Source organism: Typopeltis vanoorti, chromosome 22 (genome assembly GCF_054136105.1).
Source record: "Typopeltis vanoorti isolate ZY-2024b chromosome 22, IOZ_Tvanoo_1.0, whole genome shotgun sequence".
Taxonomy (NCBI): domain Eukaryota; kingdom Metazoa; phylum Arthropoda; class Arachnida; order Uropygi; family Thelyphonidae; genus Typopeltis; species Typopeltis vanoorti.
In genome coordinates, this window is record NC_143570.1 from 39979502 (window position 1) to 39997926 (window position 18425).

An 18425-nucleotide genomic window follows, 5' to 3' on the forward strand; every position below is an offset into this window, starting at 1 on the left:
CCAGTTTTATATAGGTGTTTGTATAATTCAGTAGAGATTGCATTTTTTTCTGTGTATTCTATGGGATTCATCAAAACTGTTGTGTTGCCTTTGTCAGCTTTCAGTACTACAATGCTCTTATCTTGTCTAGTATTTTTAGTGCCAATCAATCCATTTTTGTGGTGTTATTACTATTAGGTGATTTTACTTGTAGATGTACAAAGGCTGTTTGGATGTGAAGAAAATCTGCCACATTTCTAGGAACTCTTTGAAGACTTTTTTCCACATTGGCCATAATATCTAATTTTGGAATCCATTTTGGAGAATGACAGGTCACAAGTGTGGGGGAGCTAGTTAAGAATATTTAACAGATGCAGATTGCATACCTCAAGTGAAGGAGATAAAGCAGTTTTTATCTTTAAAAACTGCTTTAAAGATAAAAACTGGATGACTATGGAAATCAAATGAAAGATTAAAATGGATGACTATGGAAATCAAATAGGAAAAAGAAATTAAAAGAGATTATAGAAGACATATAAAGAGAGAGGGGAAGAGCAGTTTCATGAGGAACATATTGTGCAAGCTAGGAATGTGGCCAGCCTGGTTGGCCAAATGGTTAGCATATCTGCTTGCCAGCTAAGAGGCTATGGGTTTGAATCCCACCATGGGCATGGATGTTTGTGATTGTCCTACTAACTCTGTGTGGAAAGGATATCTGCGACCCTACCACTTCTTCTAGCAGAAGATTTCACTCCCTAAACTCTCTGGGATACATGAGTGACCATACAGCATCCAGCAATGTCAAATGTAAATAGCTAACTAGGAAGGTGACTAGTGTAATAAAGTCTGGTTGGCCAATTGGATAGCACATACACTCTCCAACCAACAAGCCACATTTAAATCCTCCTGTGGGCATGGAGTTTTGTGACTCTCTTTAGGCATAAGATGAATTTCATTGACTGATGTGAGACCACACTCCATTTGCTCAGTGCGTGAAATTGAGATAGCTCCACATTGGGTCTCTAGGGCAGGGTTTCTGGATTATATAAAAATTAATAAAATTAGAAAAATGTTTAGCCCACTCACAGTTCTGATGTATGATAAGTTTTTGTGAGTGTGAATTACATACAAAATAGAGAGAGAAATATTAGACTACAAAAGGAGACTAATACTGCAATCCAAGGAGAATCCCAAGGATTTATTTCACTAAGAGGTCAATAAGAGGAAAAATAATCATGAACAGATGACCTTTGCTGAATGGAGATGGTAGTCAGGTGACTAATGAAATATTCAACAGAATGAAATGTGCAACTGGTTCTGTTCTTGTTGTTTAATTTGAAAGTCATATCGAAGATTACCCTTGATATTAAGGCAAAAATTTTATACTAATTAAATATATATGTAAAGTAAATCTGTTTTATGTTATTTTTTTAATTATCATGTCTTACATTCCTATACATCACATTATAACAGATTACAGGATGGATAGAACATTGTCTGTACATATTAATCTATGTATGGAAGATTAATCTCATTTGGAAAAGAAACGTCACTAGTGGTATATTGCAAGGGGTCTATTTTAGAGCTGTTATTGTTTAACTAATTTATATGGTAATGATATTCGAATCAATTGAAATGTGTTGTGTTTGTTGTTTGCAAATATTAAAGTTAGGAAGAGCTATGAAAAATGAAACAGAAGTTAATGTTATAACCTAACAGAAGGATTTGAATAGTTTTTGCTATGTGGGTGCTTTCTCTCTCTCTCTCTTTCTGTGTGTTGTGTGAGAGAGAGAGAGCAATTTTTAAGGCATGGTATGATTATTGGAACACAAAAGAATACCTTTATTTAGTTGTCAGATTGTCAATATTCAATATTAAGTAGGGTCTGTGGAAATTTGTGACTTGGGGATGGGGATCTGTTATGATACCTAGAGTTTCAAAGATGCAGAATTTTATTTCTTTATTTTGAAAACAATATCCTGGTTTTTCATTTCTTAGTGTATATGTTAAATGAAGTGAAAAAATATTAAAAGAATACTAAATCAAGAAACCTCAACCACTACATGTAATGTGGTGGTTGAGTTACTTGACCTGGTAGTCTTTTGATATTGTTTCACTTCATATAATTTTTCAGACAGAAATATTTGTGGAGAAAAAAATAAAAATATCAGAATAGCAGTATAAAAAAAAAAAAAAAAAAAAAACTCCAGTCACCAAAATTGCATTAGCATGTACAATGCAAGCTTGCACTAAGAATCAAAAACACTGCCATATTAAATTTTCAAATTAATGAAATAAAATTACATATCTTTGAAGCTTTAGCTATGAAAACAAATCTGCATGCTGTAAATTCCCATAGATTTTGCACAGTATTTGGCAACTTAGTAATTAAATAAAGTATCACTCCCCCAATCAATCATAACACTTTTTTAATAAACTGATGCTACCTATATTTCATATTCAGGTGTGAAGGGTTTCTTGCAAAGCTACTGTCTTATGGTTTTCCTCCTACTCTTTGTGATTGTGTCACTGGCTTCCTCTTATCAGATTTTTCTATCACTACCTGGAATAGCTTAGAGCTCTGTACTTTCACCCTCTTCCTTCTGTGTAATAGTTACCTTCTTTTATTAAACCTAAATCCTGTGTCCATAGTTTTGGAATGGAACCATAAACTCTTTATTTCTGCACAGGAACAACCTCTGCTCTATTGCCGTAATCCACTGTGACAACTTCACATTATGTGCAGTGTGACCCATGAACTTCATGTTCTTGTCCACTACCACTCCCAGATCTGTCATCTTCTCCACCTCTTTCAAAGTTTCCCCACCAAGTGTATACTTTGCATTTCCCATTGTTTCTTACCAAATTTCAGAATCTTACAACTCGCAACACTGAACTGACAGTTCCACTTACCTGCCTGCTCATAATAATATTAATATTAGTATGAGCCTATTAATATCCTCCTGTAAGTCCACATCTGCTTGACTCCTCAGTGTTTTCTCAGTTTTGTAATCATCAGCAGTTAAACCCTCCCAATATCATTAATATATGAGTTGAACAGGAATGGTACAAAACAGATCCCTTCAGCACACGACTTGAGATTTTCTTCTTTTGGTATACTGCACTTCCATATACAACTTGCTGATACCTATCTGACAGCCAGTCACCTATCCAATTCACTAGTCTGTTATTCAGTCCCATCTGTTTCAAAGTAATTACTAGCTTGTCATGTGGCAATTTATCAAAAGCCTTTGTAAAATCAGTATACTACTCTATGTGTATCTCCCCTGTCCAATGCATTCGTCACTTTGTTATGGTACATAAGTAAATTTGTAAAACATAACAAACCCATTCTGACAATCACTGCTGTTATCAACCCTTTTTCTGTATCCTAGCTTTCTAATCTATCCAGTACCTTATCCACAACTCCAGATGTATGGCCTATAATTTTTAGCCACAGCTTATCACCACTTGTGTGCAGTGGAACAATTTTACCTTCTTCATGAAATTGTTGTAAGACTTTTATTATGCTAAGGCTCAAACCAACTCCCTGGAACATTCCCTTAAGACGCATGGTGATATGTCATAAAATCCTATTGCCTTATTGATATCAAGCTTTTTTAATTACTCATATATTTCCTGCTTGCTCACAATTAAGCCATCCCCTCCTATTCCCCCACTTAGCTTCTCATGACTTCACACTGTTGAGGATAAAAACATCCTTATGAATTGTTTTTGGAAACCTCAGCTATGCCCTCCACTGGTTACCAATCTACCATCTTCATCCGTTAACATGATCTTACCATAATCATTCTTCCTTCTACTTGCTGCATATTCAAAAAAAACCCTAGGATTTTTCCTCGCCTATTTTGCTAATTTCTGCTCATACTGCACTTTTGCTATCCTTACCAAAGTCCTCTTATGCTGTCTCCACAGTACCTTCTTCCCCACCGGTTTTCCAAGTGGTTAGTGTACCCTCTCTCCAACCAGCAGGCTGCAGATTTAAATCCTCCTGCCCTGGCTATGGATTCTTGTGATTGTCTTCAGGTGGGAAATGACTTTCATCACAGACCACCATCCTGCTAATTTGAGACCAGAGGTGGTTTGAAAAAGTTCCATGTTTGGTCTATGGAGTATGGTTTCTAGATTATGTGAAAAATAAATTTAAAAAAAAATACAAAATTGATAAAAATAGGAAAAAAATCTCCTTAGTTCACCTGCAATACAAACTTTTAATGTTGAGCCCATATACAAGAGGTTGGTGGATCAACCTATAGTACATTAGCACCGCATATGGATTGGGAAAGAAAGTACTTGTTCACATTGGATTTGAATGATTGTATATTGTATTCCTTAGGGAACACATCAAGGGGAAGACTGTTCCATAGTATAGCAGTTGCAGGAATGAAGGAGGAGAAGAAACTTGTTCTGTGGGTTTCAAGGTGTGCTGTGTAGGGATGTTGAGCGGCAGCTGCATGTGTTCCAATGAGCTTAGTACTAAATGGGGGAATTATTGATGCTATTTCGGATGAACATCTTCCATGGAAATATTTGTAGAGAACACATAGTGCAGAGACCGATCGTCTGTGCCAAAGTGGGGGGAAAGAGTTGGTAAGGTCATTAATAAGTCTGATTGCTCTCCTCTGTATTGAGTCGAGCATTTTGAGGGAGCTTTTGGGGCCCTACCCCATATGTGGGAGCAGTGTTCGATGGTTGGCCAGATTTGTGATTTGTATAAGGTTAACAACTGTTCAGGGGTGAAAGACAAATCCTAGTTTTTTAGATTCTGAGGATGCAATGGTTGTTATGTGTTTATGCCAGGAGAGACTTGATGCCAGGGTAATTCCAAGCAGAGAAATCGCAGAATGTATGGAAATTTGGGTGTTGTCAAAAATAATACTAGGAGAAAATGGTTCTTTTTTATGAAAATGAGACAGTACTGGGTTTTGTTTGCATTGAAATTGACTAGGTTATCTGAACCCTATTGGAGAATGGCTTTGAAGGTCTGAATTGAGGGCAGTGGTGGTTGCTGTTCTGTAGATTGAGGTGAGTTGTGTGGAGTGAGATTTATCAGATGAAAGGGAGTGCAATGTTCTGTCGTCTGCAAAACTGTGTATTGGGTTGGAGGTAAGCTGAAGTAGGTCATTGATATATAGTAGGAAGAGGGTTGGTGAGAGGACAGAACCTTGAGGAACCCTGGCATTAATTGAATGGTGATGAGAGAATAAGGAGCCATCCACCACCACACATAGTGTGCATCCAGACAGAAAGCTGGCAATCCAACGACAGAGGTCTTGGGATAGACCAAACGATGGCAGCTTGCTTAGTAAGCCCTTATGCCAGACCTGGTCAAATGCCTTTGAGATATCAAGTCCAACTGCTTGAGATTCACCAAACTTCTCCATGGCATTTGTCCAGAGATGGGTGACATATATGGACAGATCTCCTGTTGATCGGCAGCAACGGAATCCATACTGGTGGTCGTTTATTATACGGGTAGCTTCAAGGTAGGTGTAGGAGTTGGGAAAAGTGCTCTAAGTTTGGAAATAACTTTTCATGGGTGGGAGCAACATAAAAAAAGAAGAAGAAAAAAGTAAAATTCTTAATAAATGACTGAAAGGTAAACCTAGAAAAAGACAGATAGACAGTAATAGCCAAGATAGTAACATCATATTATAATGTCTAAATTAGAGAAGTAAAGTTTTGAACAGACAGCATTGGAGGCAAAGTGTTACTTAGAATCTGGTAAGGTTTAAAATAGATTTTGTCTCTTAAAAACATCAGGCCTATGGAATGATAGATTTTGCTGACAGAATGAGAGAGGATATGAGCCACACAGGTTAGTAACCATTTGCTGATCTTTGGCTGAGTGGATGAGAACATACCTTCTCTCCAACCAGCAGGTTTTCATTGTGAATCCCATGGTGGTAGTGATGTAAAGACTCGCAAAGTCTTTACGTGGTCGACAGCTTATGTTATAAGAGATGTGTGAGATCACCACCTGCCTTGTGCACCTGTGCATAAGTACGGCCCTGACTGGGGGGGGGGCTCCAAAAAATTAGGGCCAACTTAAGGGCCCCAGACAATGAGGGAGGGGCCCCTGAAGCACTTTGGTGCTTCGGGCCCTGTCTTCCTCAGAAAAGTACAGCCCTGGTTTTGGCAAAAAAAGTTTCATGTTGAGTTTTCCTGGGCCGAATTTCTAGAATACATAATCTGCAGCTTTAAAGTTTTATTATTATTATTAATACCAGACCTCCATGGAGTCTAAAGCCTCAATGCAGGAGGCAAACACTGATACACACAAAGCCCATCGAACCATGCTTTAAACTCATTCATTATCTGCATTCACCACAATGTCAGGCAAAGCATTTCACTGTCCAACCACTCTCCATGCAAAGAACCTATTCCTTATAGGTGAAGAGAAGGGGGGGGGGGTATGATTAAGACATTTAAGTTGGTAAAGAATTGCTACCAGGTTAATGTACAAAAAATTTCTTCCACGTTAACGTGGTAGCAATCCTTTACCAACTTAAATTTCTCAATTATACCCCCCCCCTTCACTTATTCACAAGGGCTTTGCAAACTCATTCCTCCAATCTGTCCTCAAATCCCACATCCCAAAGATCAATTACAGCCTTAGTCTTCTCTGTACCCTTTCCAACATATCCTCATCACCATAAAAACCAGGAGATCAAATCTGTGCACAATAATCCATATGTATAAAGCTTAATCAAGGTTTTATACAATGGAACCTCTTTATTTTTACAAGTTAAGGCCTTCTGCATCATTGCCATAATCCAGTGTAATGTATTCACAGCTTGTATAGTGTGATCTCTGAACTTCAGATCCTTATCCACCACACCACTCCAAGGTTCCTTATCTCCTGAACTTCTTCCAAAATTTCCTCACCAAGTGTATACTTTCCATCCCATGTTGCCTATCAAATTTCAGAACCTTACACTTGGCAACATTGAATTGACAGTTCTATAATGTTGTCCACTCATACAATCCATTCAAGTCCTCCTGTAAGGCCATAACATCTCCTTGATTCCTCATCACTCTCCCAAGTTTTGCATGATCTGCAAACAGTTGTACATGTGTATCACCCGTTAAACCTACCCCAATATCATTAATAATACAAATTAAATAACAATGGTCCCAAAACTGACTCTTGTGGCATACTACTAGTGACTTTCCTCTTTGGAGATAGTGTCCCCTATATACAATTTGCTGATACCTGTCTGATAGCCATTCACCTACCCAACTCACTAGTCTATCATCCAATCCCATCTGATTCAGTTTAGTGACTAACTTGTTGTGTCACAATCTATCAAAAGCTCTTGCAAAATCTAAGTATACTAATTTATATACATCTCCCTTGTCCAGTACATTTGTCACCTTGTTATAGTATATAAGCAAGTTTGTAAAATATGACCTCCCTTTAACAAACCCATGCTGATAAGTACAAAGAATACCACTGATATCAACCCACATTTGTATTCTATAACTCACTGACCTCTCCAATACCTTCATTACTACTCCAAATATACAGATCAGCTTATAATTTGTTCTCTTAGCCTTATCACCACCTCTGTGAAGTGGAACAATTTTGCCTTCCTTCCATTCCTTTGGGACTTGTGCTGTTGTAAGACTCTTGTTAAACAGGTAGTCCAAGGCTGATGTTAATTCTCTAAAACATTCCCTCAGACACATATCATCACCCTATTGCCTTATTGACATCTAGCTTCTTGCTTGCTCACCATTAAGTCTTCTCTTATTTCATTATCTACACTTGAGCTTCTGATTTCACACTGAAGATGAAACACCCTGATGAACTTCTCACTTGAACACCTTAACTATGTTTTCTGCAGCAGTCACCAATCTCCCACTTTCATCCATTAACCATCATACCATAATCATTCTTCCTTCTATTTGCCACATATCAAAAAAATAACTCACAAGAGTTTTTCTTTGCCTGATTTGCTAATTTCTGCTTATTCTGTACTTTTGTTGTCCTTACCAACTGAGTCACTCTCCTGGCCTACTTTTTATGCAATTGATTATTATCATCATTATTCACCTTGTGCTGCCTCCAAAGTGCCTTCTTTTTCCAGATTTCATGCTTAATCTCCTCGTTTATCCATTTTACACCTACCGTATTCAGCCTTTTGACTTCAGAATACATTCACACATCAATACTGTTATGTATTTCTTTGTCAGATCCTAAGCAGTTTTTATTTCCTTACCACTCATTCCATGCTATAGCTCCAAGCTTTCTCTTAAGCTTGTCATAATCATCAGCCTCCTTGTACTTCTACATACATCCTTTCCTCACAGAAGTCTTTGCATGGCTAGCCACAACCAATGTAATCATTCTCACCAACTGGAGGGAAGTACAAAACCATACAATTTCAATCGTTTGATGAAATGATCACATCCAAAACTGTTGATCCTTGTGTACCTCCTTTATATACTGCCTGAAACATTAGTCTCTCAAGAAATTTGTTTTCCTTATTCCCAAATGCTATCTCTTCATTGCAATCTATACCACCATAATAAAATTGTCTATAATAATTACCTTTCCTTTGTTCACTAACTCAAGTTGTTTATACATTTCTTCATCACCACCCTCCACATTCCCTGGCCTATTGCAACATCCAGCTAAATATGTCTTCCTATCAACCTCCACTTCACACCACACTGCCTCATAACCATTGCCACTTATTTTCTTCTTTCATGTCTATCTTATATGGACATAATTCCTCTGCTATCATCATCAGCACTCCCCCTTCCTTCTTGTCCTTTCTATCCTCGGAAAAAATATTGTATTCTTCCAGATGTACATGGTGGTTTCTGTGGTTAAGCAGCAGTTCTGTGGGAAGTTTGCAGTATTGAGACCATATTATAATATAAATAAGGAGTTTATTAAAAATAAGCAATTAAAACCCAACAAGTTTCGTATGTCATAAGACTTACATCATCAGGGGTAGTGGTACATGAAAATTTTACACAACAAAAGACCTATTAAAAATTAATTACACATGAGATGTTTTTGATAACTTCACAACTGTCAGGTTATAATTGCTTATTTTTAATAAACTCTTTTTTTATATTATAATGTGGTCTCAATACCGAAAACTTCCCGCAGAACTGTATTGTTCCATTTCTATTCCCATTAGGTATCATGTTCATTCAACCATGTTTCACTTATCCTAATGATTTTGGGTCAGTGAAACCATTTCATCTCCTTTATTTCTGATACTTCTGGCATTTGTGAATAAACACAGCAGTTCTTTTAGGTCTATAACTAGTCCTACCCAAGCCACTCATTGGTTGTGATTTTTTCACCACACCTATCCTTGCCCAATCACCTTTATTACTGCTTACTGCATATAACTACTCAATTGCAACTACTCCACTTGCATCCTGATCTATTCCATTTCCATGCTGATCTATACATGCATTCACTACTACTTTCAACATCCAGTCTCCTTATGCCATGTTTCCCTGTTCCTCTTGCATTCTCATTCTCTCTTCGTCTCTCACACTACTATTGTTTCCATTGCTAAGCACTTCAGTCTCTTCAGTACCACTCTCCTGATCTTTTGCTTTACCTCTTATTTCAAATCTCTTGCTTTCATCACACACTAGAGCCTCTGTAACTCAGTCAGTATAGATGAAGCCCTTTGGTCAGAAAGACCTGGGTTCGATTCCTGTCCATGACGTGAGGAACCTTAATCTGGTCTCTTTCGATTAAAAGGTGAGTTAGCCAGTCTCATACGGAGGTAGAGAGCTTTTTGTCCCTCAGAATGGGCAAACCGGCCTGTGAACAAACACGGATCTACAGTCATAAAATACATATTTACTCACTAGGAGGACTCAACCAGTCCTAAGGGACGATAGAGGAGTTGGGGGGGGGGGATCCCATATGAATAAATAAATAAATCACACACTACACTTCCTTTCATTACATCTGCACAACGATGCTGTTAAATATCAGTATTCTTATCAGTATCAGTAGTCACTTAAATGACAATATTCTTAAGAAGACAATAAACTGCATGTAGAGCAGTATTATTATTATTAACATCAGGCTTCCATGCAGAGTATGCACATAGTGCTTATCAAGCTATGCTTTAAAATCATTTGCTCTTTCTGCTCACAATTTCCTTATATTCCTGGAAGATATATCTCCTGTTCTAGTCTTGTTCTCTCTCTCTATGAAACTTCTCTTCCACATTAATCTGGTAAAAACCATTCTCCAAGTTATATATTTCACTCATATCACTCCTCCTTTTCCTGATGACTAGGCTCTGCATTCTCTCATTTAGCCATTCCTCATACCAGAACTCAGATTCAAGATCCTTTCCAAAGTACTTTCATTCTCTTAACAACCAGCTGACCATATATATATGCCCAGTAATCCATATGTGACTGTGGCATTATGGCTCTTTGCTTCTATGCTTCAATACCCGGATCATCTTTGCTATAACCAATTGTGTTGTCAATAGTTCTAACAATGTGGCTTCTAAATTTGGATCTTATGCACCTAAGACCTGAAATTTAGACCCTTGTCCATCAGTTCCTCATATACTCTGCCTCCTTTAAGACATATCTCTGCCAGTTGTATACACTGTATCACATCCTTGCTTTCCAAGTTTTAAACTGTATGCCTATAACATGTGGTTTTGACATGGAAGATGAATAGACATGCAGGAGTATCAAAGAAAAGGGAATATATGTGGAATTATAAGGCAGGTGATTATAATAGTTTTAGATATCAACTTGGGGTAGTTCCATGGAGGGTGGAATTGGAAGGCCAGGATATCATTAGTGCTTGGGAAATGGTGAAGGAATATTTGTTAGCAGCAATAGTAAGCTGTATTCCACAAGTGAAGAAGCGGACACAATTTGGTGTAAAATGGATGACAAACAATATCAGACAGGAACTGCAGGTAAAAAAGAGATTATGAAAGAGATATAAGGAGAGGGGGTGGAAAGCAGATGCATGAATAATATAACACTCAGGCCAGGAGAGTGACTAGTGTGATGAGGAAGGAAAAACTGGAATATGAGAAGAGATTGGCACTAAGATCCAAAGAAAATCCTAGGGAATTTTTTAGCTATGTGGCCAGTAGGAGGAAAAATAATTATGAAGAATGACATTGTGGGATAAAAATGGGAATAGAATGACTGATGCAGAGGACATAGTGGAGTTGTTCAATGAGCACTTTATTGGAGTATTACATCCTGGAGAAAAAGGTTTTAATACTAGAGGGGTAGGGCAGGTTCTAGGTTTAGAGGTGCAAGAGGAGAGTGTGTTCTAAATACTGAATACTCTGGATGTCAGTAAAGTAGTGGGACTGAATGGTATTTCACTACGGGTTTTGAGAGATAACTAAATGCATAAGGAATTGACAGCGTAACTAGAAATATAAATTAAATCAATTTTAATATATACTTTCCAATATTTCGGCAACATCATGTTGCCATCTTCATGGGAACTTAAGATAAAGACACGTGCACGTAAGTACTACACAACAGCAAATGAGAAACGAAGCGAGGAAGCTACCGTTTTCTTAAAGTCCTGATGGTGCCCCTGGCGGGCTATATTAGGTGTTCTTGGTCTTTGGGCTGAAGTTCTTCTGATGTTTCCCAAATTTGGGGCAGTCTCATGCATCCAAATTTGTTGAGGTTTGGCATGTCCCTAAGGACTGAGGCTGATTCCATGAATTGTCTTTCATATTTGAACTTGCTGCGGTGTATTACTGTGGCGAGTATCCAGAGCATGGTCTGCAAGCCCAGAGTGGCTGTACTGGTGAAATCGGATGTAGTCCTTGTGTTCTGAGATTCTGATATTTGCTGTCCTGCCTGTTTGGCCAAAGTAGGACAATTTACAGCTGCAAGGGACCTGGTATACACCAGGTAGGTCTAGGGGAAGTGGTTGGTCTTTAGTGGAGCAGATAAGGGATGCTAATTTTCTATATGGTCTGTAACAAGAGGTCAAGTCATGTTTTTTTAGGATTTTGTTGATTTTTTCCAAGGTGCCTCGGATGTAGGGAATGGTGATAGATTTAGAGTAATCTTTTTTGTGGAGGGGGGGAGGTGGGTTGTGGATAACTGGTTTTAGGATTTTTGGGGGGGGGTAGCCATTGGCTCAGAAAGTGTTAAGGATGTGATTTAGTTCAGTAGTTAGGGCTTGATCATTTGAACAGATTAGTTTTGCCCTGTTGAATAGTGTCTTAATAACTCCATATTGTTGTGGGAGGGAGGGGGAATTGTTGGTGAATGTATCTGCCTGTATGGGTGGATTTTCTATAAACTGAGAAAACCAAGGTTCCATCAGGTTGGCAGGTGACTAGTGTGTCTAGGAAGGGGAGGCTATTGTTTTTCTCTTTTTCCAGGGCAAACTTGATTCTAGAGTGTTGGTTGTTTAAGAAGGAGAGGAGTGTATCCAGGCCATGTGGCCAAATAGCAAACACATCATCAACGTAGCGAAGCCATATGGTAGGTTTTTGTGGGCCAGAGTTTAAGGCTTTCTCTTCAAAAGAAAGAGAGAATGTGCTAAAGAACTGACAGCTCGTATGACCTGGCTTTTCAATGAAAGTCTGGCTACTGAAAAGGTACCCAAGGAATGTGTTAAACTTTTGGCTTTCTATATTTAGTTAGTCAGTTTAATCTTATCATACAATAATTTACTGTTTCTTGATTCTATCCTTTTGCTTACTTAAAACCTTATATAATCAAATTCTTACTGGCTGCGGCATTGTTGTGTCGTCCCTTCTTCTAAATAATGTGTATCTAGTATCTTTCTCATTGATATCTCGGGACAACTTATTCAAGTTTAGCGTTTATTATTACAGTCACAAAATTCAATTTCTATCATGTATGTCTCTATGTTAAATAGATTGCATCATTGTTATGCGATCCACATTAGTAATAAGCTTGGCCTTATGTCTCGTTTCTTTTATACTCCTTCTTACGTAGCTTAACCTTTAAGGGCCACCAGAAGACTACCCGTTCCCTGAATTCTATATATTATCCTGATTACTCAAGCAAATTTATTTTTTTACTGCACCAGCCTGAGCCTTAAAGTTAGAGATAGACACTGCCTTTAGGTTAATTATAGAATATCAGGTGTTACTAGCAATATAATTAAACTCCTAGAAACTTGGGCTCTCTGGCATAATTTTACTCTTGTTTGCAGTCGTGCCCTTACTTTCAATTGGGGTATTCCTGCACACTCACACGTACTCAGGTTCGATTTTTTATGAAGGATCAGAGTCAGTCAACCTGATCAGAAACACATATAATTAAAGAATCAAACATTTATTAAATTCAATTGGTGATGCTATACAAGTTAAATTGATCATCAAATCTAAAGTTAAATCACTTCCTTTCATTCACTCTCTCAGTCTTAAATAAATTTTGGTATTCTACTTCAAAGCATTAGCAAAATTCGATATTTCAATAACTCAATACACATTGCATTTAAGATTACAATTCATTTTAATATTAAGGCACTTTAACACACTTTATAACATCTCTCAGAATAAGCATGACTGAATCTCTATCTGGTTGAAAGTTCCTTAAGTTCGCTTCAAGAAAACATAGTCATTTTCACAGATCTAAACTTTTCACCCTTTCTTCTAATACAAATTTCAAATTTCACTCTCTTAAATGTTAGTCAGTCTCAAAAAGGGCTAGAATAAGTGAGAGTACTTATCTATTCTTATCTTCGGTTTCCTGCCATCCTTCGTCCTTTGTTTCGAATCTGGCTGTCTCGATTTTAACGCCACATGGGTTGCACTTGCTCGCTTGGGCTGGACGCTATACTTCTGCTTAGGTTTTTACGTAGATAAATTTCTCACCACAGCCTGTGGTTAATCTTGCCGAACTCAACTACGGTGTCATACTGAACTCTATTGTAAGTCAGCCCTCAAATGTGAGAGCTGAACCACGAAGAACTCTCAGAGCACACGGAGAGAAAACTCAGGAACAAGAAAAAAACGGGGTCATTTACTTCCTTGTCTTGGGTTATATACCTTCTCCTGGAGCGCCACCTTTCCGAGTTTGAAATTTCTCATCGTTTCACCCATTGGTCTCCGTTCGGGTGACTTCACCGATTTACATACGGGACTTCTTGTTTCGGAGAACATATGCATCATTGTGCCTTCTAAGATATAATGCCCGCGGGTATTTCTCTGATCTTACTATATTTAGGGTGATCTTTGCCCTATGTTGTTGAATAGTTTGCATTCTTTCACTTGCATTATTTCATTAATAATTCCTCTCTTATTTTGCCCTTTTTTCTGACTTACATTTATGCTAGACACTTAGGTATAAAGTTTTAAAATTCACAAAACTCACAAATTATTATATAGGAAGTTGTTATAAACAAAAAACACATTTTTACTGCTAAAAGATAAGTATGCAAGTGTGATTTTATGTAAATTGTTAGATTCTAGAATGGTGGTGTCAGGTAAAATTCTGAAGTTGCCTATTTCAGATCGTGCCATTGCATAAGGGCATAGCAGACTGGAAGTATCTAATTATAGGATAGTTTGTGTGTCATAGTTGTTAAGGTCTTGGAGAAATTAGTGAGGGACAGCGTTGGGCAGATGAGGGTAATGTAATCTGTGAGAATCAATCAACATAGATTTGTTAAGGGGTGCTCTTGCTTAAGTAATATGATTGCCTTTTATAATTAAGTGATAAGAACAGTTGATGAGGGAAAGGCATACACTGCCACTTTTTGGATTTTGCAAAAGCATTGGACAGGGTGCCACATGATAAGCTGATATTTAAGTTACAGCACATGGGTTTAGATGTCAAGTTAGTCAGTTGGATTCAGGATTGACTGTCTGATAGGTATCAGAGAGTTGTGTATGGTGGAGCAATATCAAGGAAGCAGAAGGTTATAAGTGGGGGTTCCACAGGGCTCAGTTCTGGGACCTGTGTTGTTTAACCTTTATATCAATGGCATTGTCAATGGATTGCAAGGGGATATTCAGTTGTTTGCAGATGATGTGAAGCTGGGAAGGGCTATTAGTAATAGTACAGATGTGGCAGCTCTACAAGAGGATTTGAATAAACTAGACAGATGGGCAAATGAATGTGGGTATCAGTTTAATGCAGCAAAATGTAAAATCTTGAAGTTTGGGATACATCGATGGGAGGCTGCATACCCGATTGGAGGAGCTGTACTGGAGGAAATAGGGGAGACAAGAGATCTGGGGGTGATGATCAATAGAAAACTGAAATTCAGTGGCCATATTGCAAAGGTGGTGAAGGTAACCCAGAGGATTGCTGCAATACTGAGAAGGATGCTGACCTACAGAGATAGAACAGTTATCATTCCATTGTAAAAGACCCTGATCAGACCACACTTAGACTGTTGTTCTCAAATTTGGTCCCCAGGATTTGAAGGGGATAAATTAACTGTGGAAAGAGTGCAGAGTGGATAATAAAGATGGTTTCAGGACTGTACATTATGAGAATCGGCTGAGGAATGCGGACTGCAGAGTTTGGTGAATAGAAGGAGCGGTGATATGATCGAGACTTTTAAATTGTTGAGAGGCAGTTACAGGGTGGTCACTCGGGAGTTCTTTCACTTGGTGAAGCATTAGGAAGGAGTGATGACAAGGGGACAGCCCTGGACAGTACAAAGGAAGCTGTAAGCAAGAGGGTGAGGAGTGGTTTCTTTGTGTGGAGGGTGGTGGAACCAAGGAATGCATTACCTGATAGAGTTGTGAGAGCAAGAACGGTCACTGAATTCAAGGAGTGGTATAATAGACTTTGTGTTTAATAGGAAGGACCTCCTGCGATGAGTCTCTTGACTCCATGGAGGCCTGAATAATAATAATAACATTGATTTGGTAGCCTTTGTGCATCCATGCAACTAGTCTTTTCAAATCCTTCTGTAAGGTGGCTACAGCATCTGCTTCATTCCTCATAGCTCTCTCCAGCTTTGCGTCATCTTCAGATTCTTCAAACAATTGCATATTCCCATTTAAATCGCTCAGCATCATTAACAACCATAAAGCTTGGTTAAATAGGTTCTACCTGTATTCTCCAACCAATACATTGTAGATTTTAATCCCATAGTGGGCATTGGATGCTCAAGAATATCTTTGATGTTGAGTAAATTTCATCACCTTCTGTGAGCAGGGTTTTCAGTTTATATGACTTTTAGCCTATCCACAGCACTAACATATGATATGATTTACAGTGTTTTGTAGATGTGATTCACATTAAAAAAAAAATAGTGCCATACCATTAGTGATTTTCTGTTCCAGCATATTGTATCTCATACTCAACTTGCTGATATATATAAGACAACCAGTCTCCTGTCAGACCTATTGCTCATCTGTTAACTATATCCTTCCATACCAATGTGTCATGTAATAATCTAACAAATTCCTTCTCAAAATCTAAATCTACCACTCTGTCTGTCTCTCTCTCTCTCTCTTCCCTCCCTACCTCCCTCCCCCCATCTAATATTATGCTGCAGATTACTAAAACACAACTCTTTTAGCAAGCTCATTCTGACCCCCACCAGGCCTGGTTGGCCTAGTTGTTAGCATATCCACTCTCCAGGGTATGAATGTTTGTGTCTGTGGAAATATTAGTGGTGATGGGCAGTTGATGCCGTTGGTGTAGATGATGTGGTTCACTGTAATTGGTGGAGATGGAGAGCTGTAGAATAGGTGTCCTCCCTTGATGAGTCTTCGGACTCCTTGGAGGTGTCACGTAATAATAATAATAACTCTAGATAATAGGGTGGCCTATAATGTAAAGCCTCACTCTAAAATTGCTGAGCACTATTTGGAAAATCACATGTGTTGAATGAATGTAAGAGAAAGTATGACAGATATATTGGTGTCTGGTAGTTGAGTATTTTTATTCATTAATTAGGTAATAATGTTTAATATAATGTTAATTACGATATCTTTAAATACAGTTTATCATGAATGAATTTTTTTATTAACATTATTTTCAGATGACAATGATTGTCCTGAATGTGAAAGTGTTCTACATGAATTAGAAGGCATTGATGATGAAATAGAAGAACTAGACATTCTCTTTGTTAAAATACAGGATCCTCAGTATGCCCGAAAATATGGAATGAAAACATTGCCAGCTCTAGCTTATTTCAGAAAAAGATTTCCATCTGTATACAGAGGTAACAGTATTTATTTTGCTGTTGCAATATATTTGCAGTCCACATTACAAAACAAATAATATCAAAATCATCTTATGTTTCTAAATAATATGAAATGTATTGCATGGCTAATTATGATGTATGTATGGCTATACTAGATGTATGTATGTATGGCTCTTCATTTGCATAATTTTTGCCCACCATGAAATTATGAAATGAATGCAGATTTTTTAAAAAAATGCATATTTGTTGAATAGTTACAAAAAAATGAATCTCATCATGTCTATTTTATCTTATTTTTATTTATTATTTTTTTCCTATTGTAATTATTTTCATTCAGTTAGTGTAATTGTTGCTGAAATTTTTATTATTTAAAAAATAATTCCTTAAAATTTAGTATGCTCCTGTTTAATGAAATGTAAACTATTGCTATAGAAACCACGTATTGGTTATGAAACTAGCTGTTGTATTGTAGAAATTATAAAGTTTCTCGTATGTAACCAGTTACTTGTGTTAAAAGAAAATAAAAAGTATTATTGAATAACTGTGCATAAAGCAACTATCACTAAACAGTAAATAGCACAGATCTTTTGATAGTACTATGGGTTTCAAAGCATCAGCAAGGTATAAAGTATTTGCATTTTCCTTAGTATGTAAGTATAAAATGCTAGCAATAAAACAATCTGCTCTGTTAAACAAATTACAATACACACACACACACACATGTCCAAAATTGAAGGACAAACTACATTTTTACCTATGTATGAAAAAAAAATTCATGACTACAGCCAAATGTGGACATAAATTTATTGCTAGCATGCTATAAATTATATTACACAAAAAAGTCTGTTAGAAATGTTGTACAAATTTCCTAAGGATGTAGTTAAAGAATTAATGTACAGCGCTTACAGAAAACTATGTGGAGAGACATTGCAATATGGATTATGTCCATCCCAAACTGCAATGCAGATCTCACAATGTCGTACTTTGCTTAGCTCCAAGTGATTCAGGAGTGTTTAAAGCAAACTTGCCCATTCGTCCTCCTCCTTCAGGGCAAGGATAAGGCCTTGTTTGTTTTCTGGAGGGAAATTTCGAGCAGCAATGCTTCTCCCTACACCACCTCAAAAACATTTACACAAGTGACAGTCACCTGTGTATTGATGGCATCCCTATAGAATGGGTTGACTCCTACAATTACTTAGGACAAACAATAAAAATGAATAATGATTTATCTGAAGAACTAGCAAAAAGAAAGAAAGCTGCATGGCTATCATTCAACAGA

The 18425-nt window shown here is 37.5% G+C and overlaps 1 protein-coding gene across 2 annotated transcripts in view; it reads left to right on the plus strand.

Annotated features, from left to right (window-relative positions):
* LOC150094342 (uncharacterized) overlaps nt 1–18425 on the plus strand; it is a 484937-nt gene that overhangs the window by 456701 nt on the left and 9811 nt on the right. For both annotated transcript variants that reach the window (XM_090412362.1, XM_090412363.1), the window contains exon 30: nt 16982–17164. In XM_090412362.1, the coding sequence (XP_090268488.1) occupies nt 16982–17164 (183 nt within the window). The remainder of the gene's footprint in view (nt 1–16981; nt 17165–18425) is intronic.